This window comes from Erpetoichthys calabaricus, chromosome 7 (genome assembly GCF_900747795.2).
Source record: "Erpetoichthys calabaricus chromosome 7, fErpCal1.3, whole genome shotgun sequence".
Classification (NCBI taxonomy): Eukaryota; Metazoa; Chordata; class Cladistia; order Polypteriformes; family Polypteridae; genus Erpetoichthys; species Erpetoichthys calabaricus.
The window spans coordinates 27,831,911-27,847,300 of NC_041400.2; the positions used below are offsets into that span (position 1 = coordinate 27,831,911).

The window sequence follows — 15,390 nt, forward strand, 5'->3', positions numbered from 1 at the left end:
ACACTTGACTTGAGCATTCCTAGTTTTCATCCTCTTTCTCTGTATGTTTGGCATTCATTTGCTCAGAAGTTAATGCGCTTGCTGTTCCTGAGCAGCTATTCTATTCTCCACCCTAGCAGCCCGCTTCTTCTCTTCATTCATCTGCATCTTTTCGTATTAAAACTGATTAAGTCAGTGTTTGTGTTGCAATTACTTAGTACATTTTCCTTAATTTTTCACTTAAGCTGGCACTTCAATCTGCCTCAAGAATGATTTAAGATATGAAGAGGTAGGGAAAGTGATGGCGAAGGTGGTAGGGATGAGAACGGCGCCCATATGCTGGCCTCTGCTGAGAGTTGATTCTACAATAAAATAAAAATAAAAACAGGAATAACTTTGGAGGTCAATAATTACCCTGAAAGCGGATAGTAGACGTCACGCAGTATATGTGTACCGAATTTCAGGTCAGTAGGTCAAACGATTTGCGAGCTACAGGTGATTTAAAATCCTGGACAGACAAACGAGCAGCCACGGTAGCGTATTATATATAAAGATGGTAGTCAGATTAGTTAAGAAAATTGTCCGGAAACATTTTTTAAGCTCACAAGGCACAGAAACACAAATATAAAGTGTTTTTCATGGAGCGTATATTAGAATGTACATCACAGAATGAAGATTGATGTAAATGTTTTTTGTTACCTTATTGTGACAGACACAAAGAATATTCTTATTAGAAAGCATAAACGAAGTGTGCCAAAATCAATATTTCATATACTGCAGAATGCAAATAATCTTACATATATGCTCCTATCCTTACTGTACCTGAGTTCATGGGTGGGCAGGGTCGGCACGGCTCTCCAAAGTTGTAATCCACATTTGCACAACAGCATTCAGATTTGGTGAAGGTCCCAAGAAATGGATTCACGCAAACACCTTTCTGGATGGCTCCATAACAAGTACTCTTTATGTGAGTGTCTAAGGAGATAAAACATGATAATGCCATCAGCCAACAGCTTTATGTGACACTTTTCAATTGCTGTGCTTAGCATCATAATGGTCACATACCAAGACAAAACCTTCCATCCACTCCAACAGCAAGGCCTGCAAGACACTGGCATCTGAATGAGCCTTCCAAGTTAATGCAGCGGCCATTCATGCATATTCCTGCTGTCTGGCATTCATCGATATCTGTCAAAAAAAAATCACAAATTAACTTAGTTTTTTGGTCTTCATGAGCAATCTTACCTGCTGTTGCTGACGACTTTCTTACTGTTTCAAATAACAACAGTCAACAAGTAGATTTATTCTAAACACTTGAAGAATATGTTTAAAATTTTTGATGAGGTACTCAAAAGCCCTTTGTAATTACCACACTGGTTCAACAAGTCCAACCTTTTGACCAGTACGTTTTTCTTATTCTTTTCACGAGTGTACAAGTGGCATAAATATGTATGCTAATATACATGTTTTTTGATGTTTTTTTTCTTTCTTTTCTTTTTATTGTATTTATTCCTTAATATATATATTAGATTTATGTCTGTTGCTTCTTTTTTCTCCTTATAAGAAATGTTTGTTGTTCTTGAACTATGGAATATGCAGTATTTAGTGTTTATATTCATAAACATCTTCTATGTTTACCTTAATTTTTTACATCAGATTACCATATGCAGTGAATACAGAAAATAATGAGTGAAAACTGATGGGCAAAATCAGCAAATGTATCCATTTAAAATTAAATCTAAAACACAATAAAGTGTGCAGAAAGTGAAGGGTCGAGAAATCCAACACTAGAAACTAACCTATTGTACTTTAAATGCTATAGAGTATGCTGGACATTAATATCTAAAATTAAGAAAGTACAGTAATTCCTTGAAATTTGCAGGGGTTAGAGACACAGAACACCTTGGAAAAAGACAATTCACAAATACATTGGGCCCATGATTACTGCATATTCTAAGTTTACTGCAGTAAATAAGATGCAAACAATTTTGAGAAATGCAAGATAATAAAATATGAATAATTATTGCACAATCAAATCACATGTGTAAGACTGGCTGCCGAGACAAAGATGTGTGGCATCTCCCAGACAAAGTGCATCGTTCAGCAGTTCTTTGGAGAACTGCAACTTTTTACAAAATTTAACTTAATAAATTTGTGTGTATATTTATGGTAGTGGGCGGCACGGTGGCGCAGTGGGTAGCGCTGCTGCCTCGCAGTTGGGTGATCTGGGGACCTGGGTTCGCTTCCCGGGTCCTCCCTGCGTGGAGTTTGCATGTTCTCCCCGTGTCTGCGTGGGTTTCCTCCGGGCGCTCCGGTTTCCTCCCACAGTCCAAAGACATGCAGGTTAGGTGGATTGGCGATTCTAAATTGGCCCTAGTGTGTGCTTGGTGTGTGGGTGTGTTTGTGTGTGTCCTGCGGTGGGTTGGCACCCTGCTCAGGATTGTTTCCTGCCTTGTGCCCTGTGTTGGCCGGGATTGGCTCCAGCAGACCCCCGTGACCCTGTGTTCGGATTCAGCGGGTTGGAAAATGGATGGATGGATTTATGGTAGTAAACAACAAAAATTATGAATATTATAGATACAAAAGAAATCAAACAAATCACTAAGCACTCACAACACGGTCTATTTTCAGATGATGGAGATTGTGGTGGTGTAGTTATGAAATTAACTACCCTTTGAACAGCCTCCTGAAAGTTATGTAAAGTTTTGTCCTACCAAGATGCCAACGTATGTGAAAATTTGTAGAAGTTGGGAACACTCCCAGACAAAGATGTTTTCCAACCCGGACTAAACCAGATGAAACTAGACAAACAAGTTGGTACAGAACAAAAACATAAATCCAGAGAAAACTGTATTCCGATTTGTTATTCAATAGTGCAATGAAGCATTGAAACAAAAAGTCATCACTGATTACAATCCTGCTGACTTATTATGGCTAACTTTTCAAACTAGCGCAATCATCTTTCACTCAGCAACCCTCGCAGCAACTGTCAAAGCTGTCCAACAAAGCAGTTCTAACAGGGTTTCTGGGTTTTCTGGTCCATTTAAGTAGAAGGACTACAGCATCTTCTGAGGTTTTCCACAACAGGTTGCAAAACTCACAAAATAATTTCCATTTAATTATAGATGACAAACCCATGTACAGATTTTTCCTCAAATCATAAACCCACAAATTACATGGGCTGACTGTACATATACAACATATACTATAAAGTATATATACAGTATATATGATCATTAATGATTTTATAAGTCTACTACTATATTACGATATACTGTAGTTTAACCTGCTTACTATAGCCCAAGTAAGGAATCAGAAGCAAGGATGATATGGGAAATTTCAGTGGGTTTCACTTGAGTGTCAATGCATCACTTTAATCCGAGCAACAAAAAGCTGCTCATAGGTATTTCCAAACAAAAGACACACATATTTAGGATAGATGCATGTACTGTATAGTTAAGTAACAGATGTGTATGTGTAAAATGATACTTCATAAAAAGAACAATAATTTAGTACTGAAAAAAGAAATAGCAGGATATGTAGTAGATCTCAATAGATATGAAAGATCAAATGACAAAGACACTAAAGAAAATACTATAAGTCAAACATATTCATCAAAACAGTATTTGTATTTTAACATTTTATCACTATATTATAGCTCTAGTTGATTATTTTTTTATTTTTTGTACTTCAATGTTTTACTTCAATAAGCATGCAGCCTTCCCTTACATTACAAGGCACTACTTCAAAATTTTGTTTTAATTTAATATTAGATGTAGTGAGGGATTTGTAAGATCTTGTTTTTTTTGTGTTTGAGTTTTCCTATTCTTCGTGTGTTCTCATTTGTTTCTCTTTACATCTCAAAGAAATGTAGCCTTGATTTATAGGTATTTCTAAACTGCCATTTTGGCATCTGTGCAAGTGTACCTTATAAACCGTACCTGATGTCTTGACCCTAGTATTGATTGAAATGGATGAACAGAAGATCAGTATTATGGGAAGATGGAATATAATGTAAAATTCCCATGAGAAATAATGTATTAATATTGCTGTTGGAAATACCGGAACTGCTGATAAAACAAGCTGTAATATAAACTTGCCATCCTGATTACCATTGTAGATGTAATGAAGAAAAAGAGGAAGGATACAACACACTTGCTTGTTTAATTATTGGTATTCTATGGCATGGAGTAAATAAGACAATGTCATAATATTTTAGTTGTGTTACATATTTTGTAGACTGCTCCACATTATATGATATTTTAATATGATGTATACCTTCATTCAAATATCATTACTTAACAATACCATATTTTGATTTGCTGTGTATTTTTTTGTTTCCTTTATCACATAAGCATGGCTGAAGATTTAGAAATATTTTGTTACTATGAAAAAGTGAGCTCAGAAAATGAGCTGATGGAGGAATTATGATTAATAATAATAATTATAAATTACATTTATATAGCGCTTTTCTCAGTACTCAAAGCGCTATCCACACAGGGAGGAACTGGGAAGCAAACCCACAATCTTCTTACTGCAAAGCAGCCGCACTACCACTGCGCCACCTGTGAGGATTAAGCAAGTAACTAAGTTAAAATGCTTTAAAATCATCACCCCTTTTAAGAGCACCCTGAAGAATAATAAAAAACAATTTTATAGCATGAAAATAGTATTTGCTAACATTCAATTTGAAGTTTATGTACTGCACCTTGCATTTTTCTTGAGCATACTGAACACAAACATTTCTAATACTTCTAAAGAATACAAAAGATTTTTTCTGGCCACAGAATAAATACATTAAAGAGAATAATACTATTTTTTTGTTTAATTTGTTGCTTGTTGGAAATTATGTACTTCATTGTCATTGGCTATCTGCTGGTTCCTCTGGAGTATAGATAGATAGATAGATAGATAGATAGATAGATAGATAGATAGATAGATAGATAGATAGATAGATAGATAGATAGATAGATAGATACTTTATTAATCCCAATGGGAAATTCACATTCTCTAGCAGCAGCATACTGATACAATAAATAATATTAAATTAAAGAATGATAATAATGCAGGTGAAAAACAGACAATAACTTTGTATAATGTTAAATGTTAACGTTTACCCCCCCGGGTGGAATTGAAGAGTCGCATAGTTTGGGGGAGGAACGATCTCCTCAATCTGTCAGTGGATAATCCACATAAAATAAAGTGATAGGAGTGATCAATAAATAAAAAGTACACATACACATACAGTCATACACGGAGCTGCTGAAAAGGCTGCCACTCTCGGCTGCGCCGGATGTATATATAACCTATCTGCCACTTAAAGCTGAAAGTACCTACCAAGTTAAGTCAAGTTTATTGTCATGTGTACATAGTGAATTAAATTCTTACTTCCATACCCAGGCAATAGTGACCATTGGAGGCCAGGGAAAAGCCTGGCTTGCAGATGCACCTGAAGCTTCCTTCTTCATTGATGCACATTCCATTGAGGCACATGTTCCTGTTAACACACTCATCTTGATCTGCACAACAGAAAAAAATCTAGATGTTAATTGTACACTTGCAGCTAAGATCCAAATGATGCATGTGATGTCAAGTACAAATACTGTATATTAATTGGCAAGTTTTTTTCTTTCTGGCTTCAGCTCCAGAACATGGGTATCTTACATTTAAATGCAAACGCCATCGGGAAAGGTTTTACAGCTTGGGTGTAAATTTACAGTCAATATGAGGTAAAAAAAAAGATCACTCACCCACACAACTCATGCCATCTGAACTTAGATAAAAGCCTACATTGCAAATGCACTGGAAACTGCCTTCTGTATTAACACAGCGGCCATTTCTGCAGAGGATTCCATTCTGCAGGCACTCATCAATATCTAAAAGAAGTAAGGATGAAAAAACAGTAGGTTACTATTTAAAGAACGTCAATGGGAAAATAGAGAGCAAAGTCTGAGCTTCACCTGTGCAGGTCTGCCTGATGGGGGAGTGCTGGAAACCTGTATGACACCTGCAGTAGTATGAGCTGGGAGTATTTACACAATCTGCATTTGAGCAAGGGCTACAGCTGCATTCATCAATATCTGTGAAAACATATTTAAAAACAAATGATTATGCAATCCAATAAGAGGGTGCAGGGGACTCTTTGAGAAAAGGATTGTGTGTAGTAGTAGTGCTGAAAAGAGATATGAAATGCCCCAAGTTCACTTAGCCACTTACCTAAACATTCACCTTGTGGATCTGCCTGGAAACCCTCACTGCATACACATCGGAAGCTTGATGCAAGGGGAACACAATGGCCATTTACACACATATTGCTGAACTGATGGCAAGGATTAGTGCTTTGGTTGAGAGCTACTGAAAGAGATTCCAAATTTGAGTTAGGCAAAATTCCTGCATACACACCTCATAAAAAAGCTGACATGAATCCCCAACCCCACCAATTACCACTGAACTAGGAACTCTAGTGATCCCAAATGGAAAACAGAAAACATCAGCCATGCTCCCTTTCTTTACAAATACAATGCCTAAATGCACACTTTACAAATATACCAAAAATGTATAAGATATGGAGTGCTCACCCACGACTGCTGGACCAGGACCATTGCCACCACTTAAAGGATGTCTTGAATCTGACTCTACGTCACCTGGTCCATCTGGCAAAACACGTTTGAATTCTGAAATGAATTCAGGTAGGCTTTCTGTGCACATTAAATGGTGCGCTTCTAGAACAGAGGAAATTGTTGTTAAGGTGCATGTCGTGCTTCTTTCTAATGGAATCTCTGTTTTCTTATGATGTGTTGTATGCCTAACACCACTGCTCATGGACTTCAATGGAAGCATCTCACCTGAACCTTGGACAGGACACTTCTCTGGCTCGAGTCCTGAGGACCAACAACTCCCAGTCTCACAGCAGCACTGGGTTTTTGTAAGGGGAATTGGATGCTCCTGAGAACAGTGGGTATTCAACAGACTGGTGTAGCACCTCCCCATTCTCTGATCTGTTAAGCAAATATCAATTGTAAGCTTAGGGTAACTTGTACCCTATCACATAGTCACCACAAGTCCTTGTATTTCAGGTGGGCATGCATATGTTTAGGTCTATCAATATTTTAATTTACTGATCTATTTTAAAAACTCACAAATACATAGTTCTTCCAACAAATGGGTTAAACCCATTTGCTCAAAAATGATGGTAAAACTTTTGCAAGCATGTAGTAAAGTTGTCTGAAAATTTCTTAATAAATGCATAAGGTGCCATTGTATACTGTCTTCTATTAAAGTATGATGCTCACAGAAGACAGAAATCATGCGGTTGCTCTTCACCCTAGGATAAACATATATCAAATCTAAAATAAATGAGTAATGAATTTAATTCCTACTCCATTTCATACTTTTTCTCTATTCCAAAAAATAACTTATTGGTAAATTATTCAAGTTCAATATTTAATAGTGAACTGTATTTAAACTAAAGGATATAAGAAAATCATGGGTATATAATCCAAAGTAAACATAATTTTAGGTATATTACACTGAAGTGTCATCATACTAATAATAAACTACAAAAGAAAAACTGTTGACCAAACACTGTGTGGCTTGTTGGATAAAATATCAGTAACAACCAAATAGCACTATTTGTGGCTGTAGTAATAATTAATATGACTTCAATTAATCATCAGAAATGATCTGCTCTTTTGTCTGTTGAGCTGTAATTTGAGATAATTAATGCATTTAATCAAGGTAGCTTGAAAGCAATATCTACAAAATTAAAAAGGCAGAAAAATAGTGCAAAAATAAGAATCAGATTTGACAGAGAGACTGAACTTTATTTGTCTGCAGTGGAAAATTTGGCTGGAGCTTCTGTAAAAGGCCACTGTGTACACATTGTATCACAGATAGGGCATAGGAAAAATTGATTGATTGATACTGGTCCAGAAAATGCCCAATTCATACTTCAAGCCATTGTTGCCCCTTCTAAGTGTAATGCTGTAAGTATATGTCTTGCAGTGGTTTAGTGAAAGTGTCCACCGGAATAGGTTATGCTTAATCTAATCAATCTAAAATGAGTAGGAGTGTAAATGAGGAAGAATTCTTAGTAAAACAGGGTATAAGAAAAAAGAAGGGCTTCAAACAAACAGAAAGCAACTCACAAACACACTTAACTAAAACTTCACTATTAATAAATCTGAAACATAGACTGCTCTCCTGTGTTCATTCAAGTATTTGTTTATTCTAACAATTGCCCTGCAGCAATCTGCACGTTATGGCAAATAATCCCAAAAAGAGGTTCCACTTCACCATTGGGTCTCTTCACACCAGCTGACAGCCAACATATTAGAGATAATGAAGACTCCTTTAAGGAGACATTTTGGCTCATATTTGAACAAGACACCAAACAGCAAAAGTAGACATACTAACAATCAGATTGCCACCAAAACATACACATAATGAAATGGCTGCTGTTCATATACTTGTTCATCTATGTATTTTAAAGGATTCTAATACTTCCATCTGAAGTGGATGGTTGAAATTTACTAGTTGGTGCCATCTTGTAAGAATACACAAAAATACAAAATGACTGTAACTAAAATGAAAGAAAGTGCCCTTGAGGCATATGTGTGCATTCCAAGAAATTTAACCTCAGTGGTCTTTCTACTCATCGGTATTTCTTTGAACTTTGACGTGTCAGGGTATCAGTTTGATGCCACTGAGCAAAGTGTCTAGGTGTGGATGGAATGAGTCTACATTATATATGTTAATTTCAGTTTGGAAAACAATTTTTACAAATGTACCTTTAAACAGATCACACAATTGGACATTTCTAATGACACAGGTATCTGTAATTTCCATTTTAGCAAATTCACTGTAATCTTGGAAATATTGCACTAACAGCTAAATCTTCAACTGGGTTTGTTTGTTTTATTGTCATGTTCTGTTGACATTTTAGGCTGTGATCCTAAAGGCAGGGATTCAGAAATTCTGGCACTTAACTCAAGATCTTTAGAATAAGAGGCCCTACTCTAAAGAACCTGTGAAATCTTACAGTCGACTGCTAGAGAAAAGAAGGTCAAAAGACTGTGTAGGCACTCCAGTGTGAATAGCAATGGCTAAGAATACTTACGATTCAAATAGGCATTAGGGTATGTGTTGGAGGCAAGATCTAACTTTAAATGATTTTAACTTAAAATTTAAAAAATGTATGAAATAATTATTTGAATATCTAACAAATACAAATAAAATGTAATGCACATCAAATACTAGCTTCTGATCAGTGATCCTGATACTGCTATGATCTGATTTGTTAATACATGATATTGATTCATTTTCTGAGTCTCCTATCCAGCTGCAAATAAGACAGCACGTCCTCTCAGAGTTCATTAAAAACAGTATAATACAGAATCAATATGAAAGCTTATCTTTGGACTCATGGAAAAAAACTGAGCCCTGGCAGATACAAAACAAAAGACCTTATTTCACCAAATGTTCAATGTTAAATTAAAATCTAAACACAATTTCCCTTTTAACAAATGAAGAAAGCAAATAGTTTTAGAAAAATGTTTTCATTCATCAATGGAATATACTATTAATTTTTCCTTTGTCAGGAACTCTTTTTATCTAACCCGATAAATCTTTACATTCATTCGTACATCATTGTTTGACTTTCCACTTTTTCACGTTAGATTCTTTTTAACATTGTAATTACCAAATTTAAGATTTTAGCTCAAACAAGTAAATCCTTACATTGTCTTCAACAAGCAAATTTTTGACAAGGAAGATCTGGTTGCCATATATTAAAAATGACATTCATTGACATAACAGGCATGCATATATGTAGCAACCATACTATTTGTGGCACTACAGTTCATACCATTGCTTCTGGTTCCATAAAATCCAAGTAAGGGTAATAAACATTTTTCTCAGATATGATAGCAAATAGCATGAGGTGAAGTGGTAGATACAGAAATTACCATTTTTGGCTGGAGTATTCCTTTACGATGGCAAATGAGAAATCAAGGGAGTCGAAAAAATTCAGAATTAAGCAATTGTGTTTAATCTATGTAAATGTAAACTTTTATATGTATGAAGGAGAATAAGAGCTTGACATTCAAAAACATTTTGCATGGGCAAGGAAGACTTATCAAAACTACACATGAAGAATCAATTAAAAAGACTTTTACGAACATATGGTATATAAAGAGATTATGCTTAAGATGTACAATGTACTTGTGAAGACACTTGAAGAATGCAGAGGTGAATTTTAAACCATACTACAAGACAAACTGATTGGTCATTGGGGTGAGACTACTTTAAATTGAAATTTTCTGATTAGTTTTTATTATAAGTAAAACAACAAAAAAACAGCATTACCTCAAAATACAAGAACAGACTGAAATTACTCCAACTTCAAATTTACATTAGGAAATAATAACAAGTTAGAAAATGTACACCTGGTGTAATATTCATGTGTATTTGCAATGGGAGTTAGTTAACTGATTTGAAAGTTTAAAAAAGTTAACTGATTTGAAAGAATTAATTTTTTTTGTTAGTTTATCAAAGTATTGGTTATCACATTTTTACTATTTAAATATTTTGCAACACTAAGTCAAATACAAAAATAACATTAATAATACATTACAATATCATGAAGTTAAAAACAAAGACAGAATAGGCTTGTGGTGATTCAATAGCTAATTAATTGGCAGCAGATTAGTTTCAAGCAGTATAAAAATATCATCAATTAATTTTCTCTTATTAGTTGTTGGTTGTGGAGGGCCTGTGACTAACTGTAGTTCGAATTCCTTAAATATAGTATTTTTTAAGTAGGACCCGAAGGAGACTTAAATTCTCTTGATTTTCTTTGTCCATGGGACCTCGTGCCTGCTTCCAGAGTTGCTTGTGCAGTCAGTGCAACCATGCTGGTGTTCTTGGCATAACTTTTCTTGCATGTGCAGATGTGCAGACTGATCTTTTCAGTTCCACCAAGGGGTTTGAATGCTATACACTTTGAAGTAACCCATTGGTTGATATTTTGCAACACAATTTTAATTGTGCAAGAACTTATACATCTATTATAGAGCAATTGTCTTCATCATCATGAATCGCATTGATTACTTATGTATATGATTTAGCACTTTGCCTATTAAATGGAGACTCTGATCAGGGCTCTCGAGAAACTGAGCAAGGAGTCAGAGTGTCTAGAATTGCGAGTGTTCTGGATAAAAAACAAGATCCACTGCCTCAGCAGTGTGTCTGTCTGAAGAGATAGTGTTGACCTTGTCAAGAGGTTTACTTACTTCGATAGTGACATTCATGTATCTAGTGACTCTTTCTATGAAGTCAGTAGACAGATTGGGAGAGCATGGGGGGTCATGAGGTCGCTGGAAAGGGGTGTGTGGCGCTCCCGATATCTATTGAAAAGGATGAAGGTCCAAGTCTTTATAGTCGTACTGCTTCCTGTCTTGCTATATGGTTGAAAGACATCGATGCTATCCAGTGATCTCAGACAAAGACTGGACTCCTTGGGTACTGTGTCTCTACGGAAAATCCTTGGGTACCACTGGTTTGGCTTTGTGTTGAATGAGCGATTGCTCAAGGAGTCCCAAATGAGGCACATTACCTGCATTGTGATGGGGCATCAGTTACGGCACTACGGCCATGTAGCACGATTCCCCAAGGGTTTTCTGCCTCACAGGATCCTCATTGAGGACCCAAGTGCCTGGACCAGGCCAAGGCGATGCCCATGTAACACATGGCTGTGGCAGATAGAGGGTCATTTCCAGAGGGTGAGACTGGACCGCGTGTCTGCCTCGGGGCTTGCCAACCAGGATCCTGAGCTGTTTTGTATTGTGGTGGGTGTGGAAATGAGCTGTACCAGTGCATTTTTACTTGTGATTCTGCTTTTCAGTATTAAATATTTGATATTAATGTTAAGATACATTTTAATACATTTGGTGATTGGACTGTGTGACAAAATTATATGTTGATAGGACTGCTGTTGAAAGTCTAATACATTGTGAAACATTACAAGGATGCTTTTTCTGCTGTGTTCCTTGTCTGAAAATTCACAACACTCACTTCAGGGTGAGAGGCAACATCATGTACCATCACTACTACATTTATCCTAACTCCTTAATTGGAGTCAGGACCCTTCCCGAGATTTATGATCGCCACAAAGCCATGCCAATAGATCTAAGCAAAGGAAGAGTCTCGTACATTCTGCTTTCAGTACATCATAGTCTGTATCTCTCTCGCTCTCAAAATTATAAACACACTTTCTGAACAGCATGTTAAAATGGGTTGGCCCCTCCTGACATCATCTCTCTCCCAGATCTGCGTGACCCCACCAGAATGTTCATGCCAAAAAATGCAACTGCTTGTTACCAGGAGTAATTAAGATCAAAAATCAGCAATGGACTTACATAATTTACACCTTTGATATCCACAATTTTTAGTGTTGTTTTATTCCAGAAATTTTCTACATAAACTACACAGACTACATAAAGCCTTACTTCTTTCTCCTTTGCATCCTATGTAAACAATTATTTCATATATTTAAATCTAAAAGCACTTGCCTGTAGTATTAATATTAATGTTGAATATATTTTATTTTGATATTTGGGATCACTTACTACATTTATTACTTAGAACACAGGAAATTGTTTTTCTTTTTTTGAAATTATTGTCCAGTGTTTCCAAGTTTTTAATGGGTAGCGTTCATTACTGACAATGAAAGGTGGTCAAGCTTCACCACATACTCCACTTACCAACACAGTGAATACTGTCCATTGAAGTTACATAACCCTCTGGGCAGTTGCAGAAATAACTTCCCATGGTATTGACACATTGTCCTCCATTGCATATATCAGGGAGAGCATCACATTCATCTACATCTGCAATGACAACACAAAAGCTGACAGAGATTATGTTTATTTTCAGAACGTAATATTAGTAGTAAATAAGGCGAAGAACAAACCAGGCTCTTTCCTTACACTAACTGTAGATTAATGTATTACCTTATGTTTATGAGCAGTAAGATGTCTGATCCGTTGCAGTACTCAATACTACAAAGTTTCATGAAATATGAACTGTAACCTAGTATTATTTTGTTATACTCACTACTTTGCATCTGTGTAGGGTGCCTTAAGTTAAAACGTTATTCTATATTGTAAGAATAAAAGTTTAAGCAGTCTCTGCTGTTTTGGTTTCTAACAGGTTGTAAGTGTAAATAAGAGAGGTATAGTGGGAATTTGTTTAGGTCTTTTTAATAAAGATTCTGAAGGTGAGAATAGGATCACACTAGGAGCTTTCCATGATTAAAGTCTCCAGGTCAAGAAAGTCTTTAAGAGATGCACCTAATTAGCAACAATGATCACATATTATGTGACATTTACTGTATGTACTGCACAATGTTTATCAAGGGATTCAATACATGATAAGAAAATAGGGTCTACACCATTACATCACATTACATAGCTTGCATTTTTGCTAGATGCCCTGTGACATCACAACGGCTACACTGTTAAAGTAGTTTCCAAACTTTACAGGAATATAAACAAACGATGACTTTTCAGCAATTGAATTTTGTTTTTGATTTACATTTAGCATGTCTTTTACATAAAGCTCAATCTCTTGTCTGTGCTTTGACCTTGGTTACAACTGACCTCCCTTCTGAAGATCCCCTAACTCCATGCCACTGAAATTAAATAAAGTGGCTTGCAAGGGCTACACAGGAAAGTCCTGACAGTCACAATTTGTAAACGCTATGGTGGTCTGTCTTTTATGCATTATACAGTGCATCCGGAAAGTATTCACAGCGCATCACTTTTTCCATATTTTGTTATGTTACAGCCTTATTTCAAAATGGATTAAATTCATTTTTTTCCTCAGAATTCTGCACACAACACCCCATAATGACAACATGAAAAAAGTTTACTTGAGGTTTTTGCAAATTTATTAAAAATAAAAAAATTGAGAAAGCACATGTACATAAGTATTCACAGCCGTTGCCATGAAGCTCGAAATTGAGCTCAGGTGCATCCTGTTTCCCCTGATCATCCTTGAGATGTTTCTGCAGCTTAATTAGAGTCCACCTGTGGTAAATTCAGTTGGTTGGACATGATTTGGAAAGGCACACACCTGTCTATATAAGGTCCCACAGTTGACAGTTCATGTCAGAGCACAAACCAAGCATGAAGTCAAAGGAATTGTCTGTAGACCTAGAGACAGGATTGTCTCGAGGCACAAATCTGGGGAAGGTTACAGAAAAATTTCTGCTGCTTTGAAGGTCCCAATGAGCACAGTGGCCTCCATCATCCGTAAGTGGAAGAAGTTGGAAACCACCAGGACTTTTCCTAGAGCTGGCCGGCCATCTAAACTGAGCATTCGGGGGAGAAGGGCCTTAGTCAGGGAGGTGACCAAGAACCCGATGGTCACTCTGTCAGAGCTCCAGAGGTCCTCTGTGGAGAGAGGAGAACCTTCCAGAAGGACAACCATCTCTGCAGCAATCCACCAATCAGGACAGTATGGTAGAGTGGCCAGACGGAAGCCACTCCTTAGTAAAAGGCACATGGCAGCCCGCCTGGAGTTTGCCAAAAGGCACCTGAAGGACTCTCAGACCATGAGAAAGAAAATTCTCTGGTCTGATGAGACAAAGATTGAACTCTTTGGCGTGAATGCCAGGCGTCACGTTTGGAGGAAACCTGGCACCATCCCTACAGTGAAGCATGGTGGTGGCAGCATCATGCTGTGGGGATGTTTTTCAGCGGCAGGAACTGGGAGACTAGTCAGGATAAAGGGAAGGATGCATGGTGGTGGCAGCATCATGCTGTGGGGATGTTTTTCAGCGGCAGGAACTGGGAGACTAGTCAGGATAAAGGGAATGTATAGAGACATCCTGGATGAAAACCTGCTCCAGAGCGCTCTTGACCTCAGACTGGGGCGACGGTTCATCTTTCAGCAGGACAACGACCCTAAGCACACAGCCAAGATATCAAAGGAGTGGCTTCAGGACAACTCTGTGAATGTCCTTGAGTGGCCCAGCCAGAGCCCAGACTTGAATCCGATTGAACATCTCTGGAGAGATCTTAAAATGGCTGTGCACCGACGCTTCCCATCCAACCTAATGGAGCTTGAGAGGTGCTGCAAAGAGGAATGGGCAAAACTGGCCAAGGATAGATGTGCCAAGCTTGTGGCATCATATTCAAAAAGACTTGAGGCTATAATTGCTGCCAAAGGTGCATCGACAAAGTATTGAGCAAAGGCTGTGAATACTTATGTACATGTGATTTCTCAGTTTTTTTATTTTTAATAAATTTGCATAAACCTCAAGTAAACTTTTTTCACGTTGTCATTATGGGGTGTTGTGTGCAGAATTCTGAGGAAAAAAATGAATTTAATCCATTTTGGAATAAGGCT

The 15,390-nt window shown here is 37.0% G+C and overlaps 1 protein-coding gene across 1 annotated transcript in view; it reads right to left on the minus strand.

The window, feature by feature from the left end:
• fbn2a (fibrillin 2a) overlaps positions 1–15,390 on the minus strand; it is a 133,065-nt gene that overhangs the window by 79,568 nt on the left and 38,107 nt on the right. The window contains exons 8-16 of the mRNA XM_051929952.1: positions 12,741–12,866; positions 6,825–6,977; positions 6,519–6,701; positions 6,196–6,381; positions 5,940–6,059; positions 5,730–5,855; positions 5,376–5,498; positions 1,045–1,167; positions 802–954 (exon numbers count right to left, since the gene is read on the minus strand). Of these exons, the coding sequence (XP_051785912.1) occupies positions 802–954; positions 1,045–1,167; positions 5,376–5,498; positions 5,730–5,855; positions 5,940–6,059; positions 6,196–6,381; positions 6,519–6,701; positions 6,825–6,977; positions 12,741–12,866 (1,293 nt within the window). The remainder of the gene's footprint in view (positions 1–801; positions 955–1,044; positions 1,168–5,375; positions 5,499–5,729; positions 5,856–5,939; positions 6,060–6,195; positions 6,382–6,518; positions 6,702–6,824; positions 6,978–12,740; positions 12,867–15,390) is intronic.